The 6,208-nt window shown below is 49.4% G+C and overlaps 1 protein-coding gene across 1 annotated transcript in view; it reads left to right on the top strand.

Annotated features, from left to right (window-relative positions):
- Positions 1–6,208, top strand: part of Dlgap1 (DLG associated protein 1) — a 300,841-nt gene that overhangs the window by 288,870 nt on the left and 5,763 nt on the right. Inside the window, exon 8 of the mRNA XM_012515706.2 lies at positions 3,785–3,876. Coding sequence (XP_012371160.1) covers positions 3,785–3,876 — 92 coding nt within the window. The remainder of the gene's footprint in view (positions 1–3,784; positions 3,877–6,208) is intronic.

The following is a 6,208-nucleotide window of genomic DNA, read 5'->3' as shown; positions in this document are numbered from 1 at the left end:
AAAAGAAAAGAAAAGAAAAGAAAAGAAAAGAAAAGAAAAGAAAAGAAAAGAAAAGAAAAGAAAAGAAAAGAAAAGAGACATAAAACAGGCAGGGGCACAGAGGGAGTCCAAGGGGACCGGCGCTTGCCAGGGTTCCAGGAGATGTGAGGCGTTGCCACTCAAGGAAGGCAAAACTTCTGCTGAGTGGACAGTGCATTCTGCAGGCTGCAGGACACCACTGTTAGCAAGAGGGAATCACATCGTAGCTGTGACCGTTAGTGCTCTAGCAGAGCGGGGGGACACATTGAAGGAGGAGGAAGGAGCGCTCAAGTGGCTTCTACTGAAGCAGGCTCGATTTTGTGTACATACTGACAGAAAACATTTCAGCACAGGCACTGAGGAGGCCGCAACCAACCACCACCACTCTCAACATTACAGCAGGCTGAAGCAAGAGCTTCAGCTGTGAGCCCAGCCCGGGCAGCTTAGCAAGATCTTGGCTCAAGATTAGAAATCAGAGCTGGGCATGATGCTCTACACTTGTCATCTCAGCATTTGGGAGGCTGAGGCAGGATTGTCACGAAACCAACGCCACCCTGAGCAACATAGTGAGCTCAAGGCCATCCTGAGCCACAGAGTAAAACCCTGCCTCGAAAAACCAAAAGAGAAGGAGGGAGGGAGGGAGGGAAGGAGGGAGGGAGGGAGGCTGGGGATGTAGCTCAGTTTGAGGCTCTGGATTCAATACCTAGTACTGCCACTAGCGATAACAATAATACCCTTGGCAAGCTGTGGACATACAGGTCTTCCGGGCTGCACACCGTAGGCCAGGCCCTCTCCCAGGCCTGCAGAAGCCCACAGGGGCGGTCTGGGTGCTGTGTGCAGTCTCTCCTCTCCTTCCTCACCCAGAAACCAAGAGCTGTTTCTCTTCCCACCCTGCTGTAAGTGGGTATTGGATATTTTAAAGTAGCTTCAGAGCCAGGCCAGCACTCAGGAGGCTGAGGAGAATCCCTGTGAGTTCAAGGCCAGCCTAAACTACAGAGTGACCCTCCTCTGCCCCACTCACCAAAAGAACACTTTCAAAACAATATCCGTGTGATTTTTCTTCTCTTTCTCCTTTCTCTACCAACTTCTGGCCTTTTTCTTTCTACCTTTGGACTTCCCTGGGCTCCCTGTTTCTTTTGTATTATTTTTCTTACTTCCTCAAGGTATATAAAGCAAATATAAAATTTACGTTTACAAAAGATTTAATCTCACATCTGAGTGAATGTCGAAAAATAAATGAACAAAGAACCAGGAAATTAAGCCAGGGAGATAGCTCAGCAGCAAGCACAAGGTCCTACACTTAATCTTAACCAAAAGGCCGAGAACCGATGAAGCACAAGGCCCCAAGTTCAATCCCTGGAACGAAAACAAATGAACAAACAGGAAATAGCCATTAGAGAGTTTCTTTGTTTTTGTTTTACTTTATTTTTGTTTTTTTCTGTGACAAGGTCCCACTGTTTAGCCCAGGCTGGCCTCAGACTCATGGCAGCCCTCCTGCCCCAGCCCCCAAGCTGCGTGGACTCCAGCCACACTGTCCCACATTTGGCAGATTTCTTTCTTAAAGGGTTTTTGTTTCTCTGGATGAGAAGAGAAGATAAGTTGTCATCTCCCTGTCCAAATCTTTCCAGGTTCTTGGCTTCCCTCAGGCACGTCACCTCTGACCTAGGCTGAGGAAGCGCACCACAGACCCAGGACAGTTGGATATCCAATGGCCTGCAGGGAGCATGGGGCCAACACCTGGGACCCAGAAAGGCCCCTGCGCAGCCCAGATTCTATTGCTGAGCCTCTGAGTCCAGGGCCCTCCTTCTCTGGGCCTTGTCAAGTAGAGGAAGACATCCCTGCTTTCGAGGAAGGCACCCACAAGTCCTGCATTGCCAGGGCCCAGAAGCGGTGCTTTTTCTTTGAGAATCATGGCTTCCCTTAGCTGGTCATTTTGTGGCATCTGGCAAAGCTCAATGTTCGGTTGACATGGAGAATCATTAGCTCAGCCTTTGTAGATGTACTAGAAGGTGCCAGGCACTGTGGCCCACACCTGTAATCCCAGCACTTGGGAGGCTGAGGTGGGAGGATCGCCACAAATCCTAGGCCAGCCTGGGCTGCACAGTAAGATCTCATCCTCAAAAGCAAATGAAAAGGTGTTTCAGAAAAGCTGCAGCCTCTGATTTGGGAAAAGTGGGAAGGTGACTCCTGGGACTCCTTCCCTGGTCCTAGATCCGGGCCCGGTGCCTCAGAACAGATGCCACCCTGGGGCACATCCACAGCAGCCGACAGATGGGCAGGGTCCGCCCCCAGTTCACACAGCAGAGAACAGGGAGGGGTCTCCTAAGACAGGAGCTGGTAAGTGTTGGGACAGAGACTCAGACACACGGGTGTGGGTGTGTGTGTGTACATGCTATTGGGGGTGAACCCACAGCCTTCTCACTGAGCTATAGCCTCAACCTCTTCATTTTGAGACAGGGTCTTGCTAAGTCAATAAACTGCCCATTGAAGTGCTCAAACTTGGAACCCTCTTGCCTCAGCCTCCGAGGCTGCAGGGCAGCCAGGTGGGCACCACCACTCCCAGAGGGGCCTGAACTCTGGACTTCTGGGACACCGATGTCTCTCTAAGCTGTGATTTTTTTCCTTTGGGGATGTTGAGAAAGGGAGAGTGGACTCACGCAACTAATTTTTCAGCTGAAGAGGAAAAAAGCATCGCAGAGATTTGAAGTCTGATTGGAAAGAAAATCAGCAGACTTCAGTGAAAAGAATCATTGCAGAGGGGCTGTCAAGGGGTCTCTGGGACAGGATCAGGAGGCAAATGTCGCACCTGAGCTTTTCAGTGGGACCCGTGACACAGGGAAGAGTATGCAAGCTGGGCGCAGTGGCACACTCCTGTTGTTAGCCCAGCACTGGGGAGGCTGAGACAGGAGAAGCACCAGAAGTTTGAGACCAGCCTGGGCTACATAGTGAGATAGTACCTCAAAAGAACAAAAACCAAAAGGACAAAAAAGGAAAGGCTGTGTAAATGCGGTGCACTGTGTGGGCGGAGATGCTGAGATACTGGATAGCGCCGGGGCTTATGCTGGGTACTACGTGTTGTCCAGCCAGCCTGCTGCATGCACAGTAGAGCAAATCACTAGAAAAGCCTGGGACGTGAAGCTTGAGATTGTAAATCGAGAGCAGCCCAACACACTGCCATCTCTCCCCGAGCAGTGCTACCTGGTTGTCCCTTTCATGTTCTGCCTGGGTGCTTGCCCTGCCCCTTCTTCCCGCCTGCGGTCACCAGGTACAGGGAGTCCTGGGACACCAGGCCGGGGGTGCAGTGACCAGTGCTCCACCTGGCCCAGGTGGTCCCCAGAGCTCAGTCCCCAAAGCTGACCTGGGCCCCTCCTGCCTCAGGGTGTCAGTAGCTGAGCCCTTGAGGGGTGTAGATGGGTCTGGTGAGCACCAGGACCCCCCTCTACAGCAGGGGACAGAGTACTGGTGGTCCCCACAAACCTGAGGGCTGAACCCCCAGGGAAATCATCCCTGGGAGAAGGAGCTTTGAAAACAACGCTTCTCTTGGTATTTATTGGTCCGGGGCTGGTATGGAAAACTCCAGGCTTGCCCAGGATCAGGCAGCTCCATGTGTGTTTTTCCAAGCTGCTTGCGTCTCCCAGGCCGGAGGAGCACAGGCGGCTTGCTCTGCGGGGTGGCGGTGCAGGGCGCCCTCCCTGGCTGTGACAGCATGGCTTTCTCCCTGGCCGCTGGCCTCCTGTGTAAACTCCTTGTATGTTTGCTTTTTCAGTTCTAGGGAAAATCCGAACCGCAGTGGGCAGTGCCCAACTTCTCATGGCCCAGAAATTCTACCAGTTCAGAGAACTGTGTGAAGAAAACCTGGTAGGTAACCTTTCCTGGTCACCCCACTTCTCTGCTCCCGCAGGGCCTCACAAAAAACTTGGCCTCCGGACTGACCCAGATGACGTCAAACTGGTTCTGAACCTCATTCGATTTCGGCCCAAGCCTCACCTGGCTGGACAGGTTGTCTGATGAGTTGTCTTCCTGCTTATCTTCAAATTAAAAAATATTTATCTCATATAATCTTAGGAAGAAAAAAACCTCCATTTCTTGCATTTTTATAACTGGAAATTTTCCATTTTCCTGGCTTTCTCGTGAGAGCTCTGATTTTATTATTCTTAACCAAAATAAAAAGCAACCTGACATTTCAGAAATCATATTACAAAGAAAATCATTTTGGATGTTGATTCTTTTTCTAAAATAGCTGTCAGTGGCTATTTGCTAATCAAGTTTTTGCTTTAATTCTCAAGACCAGAGGCCAAGAGTATCACAAAGAATAGATTTGATCTCCCTGAAAGAAATGGGTACTCTGTACTTGTTGGACAAGCAAAACTAAAATAAAGCAAAATAAATAAAAGCATCACTACCAACGATAGCATTTTTAAAGCTGATTCCAAAATCAAAGGGCAAGAGCTTCTCAATTGAAGTTTTAAAATAAAAAATTGCTCCTGTCTCTATACACATAAACCCTCAAGAATAGCTTTTGTGGCTTAAGTGCTGGTCAAGATCCAAAGTAAAGAAAATGAAAAGCAATTTATTGATGTATAGAAGGCACAGACGTGGTCACTTGTAGCCTAAGTGATAGACTGTGACTTGGCGTCTTCACTCTGTGTCATGGCTACTTTCCCCTTTCCCCAGAAGAAAGTTGGTTTAGGAGGATGGACTAGAAATGACCTATCTAGACGGAGGACAAAGAATAATACAGAGTATGTAAAAGTTGGTACCTCCGTTCCTGTCCTCTCTTTCTAGGATCTCTCTCTCTGTCTCTCTCTCTCTCTCTCTCTCTCTCTCTCTCTCTCTCTCTCTCTCTCTCTCTCTCTCTCTCTCTCTCTCTCTCTCATAGTAAATGTATTGGTATGTGAATTGAATTCAACACATATTTTCTTGAGTGTCTGCTGTATGCCAGGTGTACAAATCTTGCTAGCTTGCAAAGCATGAAGGTGTCACAGGTCCTAGTTAATGTGCCTTCTCATGCAGGAAAGCTCCTCATGAAGCCTGTTGCTGTCACTCGGAGCAGCTGATGGGTGTGTGAGGCAGTCCCCAACAGGGATCGTGCAGAATGTCCTTGTAGAAAGCATTGCTTGGTGGTGGGGCCAGTTTACTACAAATGAGAAAGTAAATGTGCACATTTAAAGATGAATTGCAGGCCACATTTGTTTGTAAACTTCGCTGATTTCTAAGAAATGCTAGCCTTGGGAGAGCCGGCTTTTTTTTTTTTTTTTTTTTTTTTTTTTTTTTTTTTTTTTTTTTTTTTTTTTTTTTTTTTTTTGGTGGGGGGCGTGGTGGAACCAGGGATTGAACTCAGGCCCTTGCACTTGCCAGGGAAGCACTTATTCCACCAAGTCATCTCCCCGGCCCCTGGAGAGCCAGCTTTTGCCTATTCCTACTTCTTGTCCAGACCCACTGGAGACACAGAGAAACCAGATTCCCTGGCCACGAGAGAGGCTCTCGTGGTAGCATGTGAGAGTCGCTGTCCGAGGTGGACTGCTCTGCTGAGGTGGCTCTGTGAACGCAGCAATGACACACTGAGAGACAACAGTGTGGTCTACCCAGCCCCTGGAGGGATGGTCAGCAGCTCACCAGGCGCCATACTCCCTGTCCAGAGCGTCCCAGAGTGGAGTGCAACAGTGACATTATTTTTGATTTACAGAGGAAGAACATGGGCATGGAAAGGTGGAGAGACTTGGCAAACATGGAGCCAAGACTTGAATGCAGGCCGACTGTCCTCAGTCCCTGTCCATCCCACAGGGCACAGGGTCTCCACTCCCCTGTCCTCAGGGCAGCCTCAAGGTGGCACTACTCAGATCTACAGCGGCCTCAAAGTGGCTCCAGTTGGTCAGAACCAAACCCTTCCTTGAGTTCCTACTCTGAGAAGGACAGAAAGAGGAGCTCTGTGGAGAGCACACATTGTCCACATTGTCATGGGCTTGACTGCCTAGCAGGAATGCAGGAGAGATGGCTTTCCAGTGCGCTCGTTCCCGGGGGAGGAAGAGCACCTGCCCCTTGCCCCTGGGCCTCTGCGAGCCTCACTGGTTAGGAGAACAGCTGGGCACTCACACTCGTTTTATTTCTTCTTCTTCTTCTTCTTCTTCTTCTTCTTCTTCTTCTTCTTCTTCTTCTTCTTCTTCTTCTTCTTCTTCTTCCTCTTCCTCTT

This window comes from Octodon degus, unplaced genomic scaffold (genome assembly GCF_000260255.1).
Source record: "Octodon degus isolate 3935 unplaced genomic scaffold, OctDeg1.0 scaffold00075, whole genome shotgun sequence".
Classification (NCBI taxonomy): Eukaryota; Metazoa; Chordata; class Mammalia; order Rodentia; family Octodontidae; genus Octodon; species Octodon degus.
The sequence above is the reverse complement of the archived record's forward strand: the minus strand, read 5'-3'. Positions and strand labels throughout refer to the sequence as shown.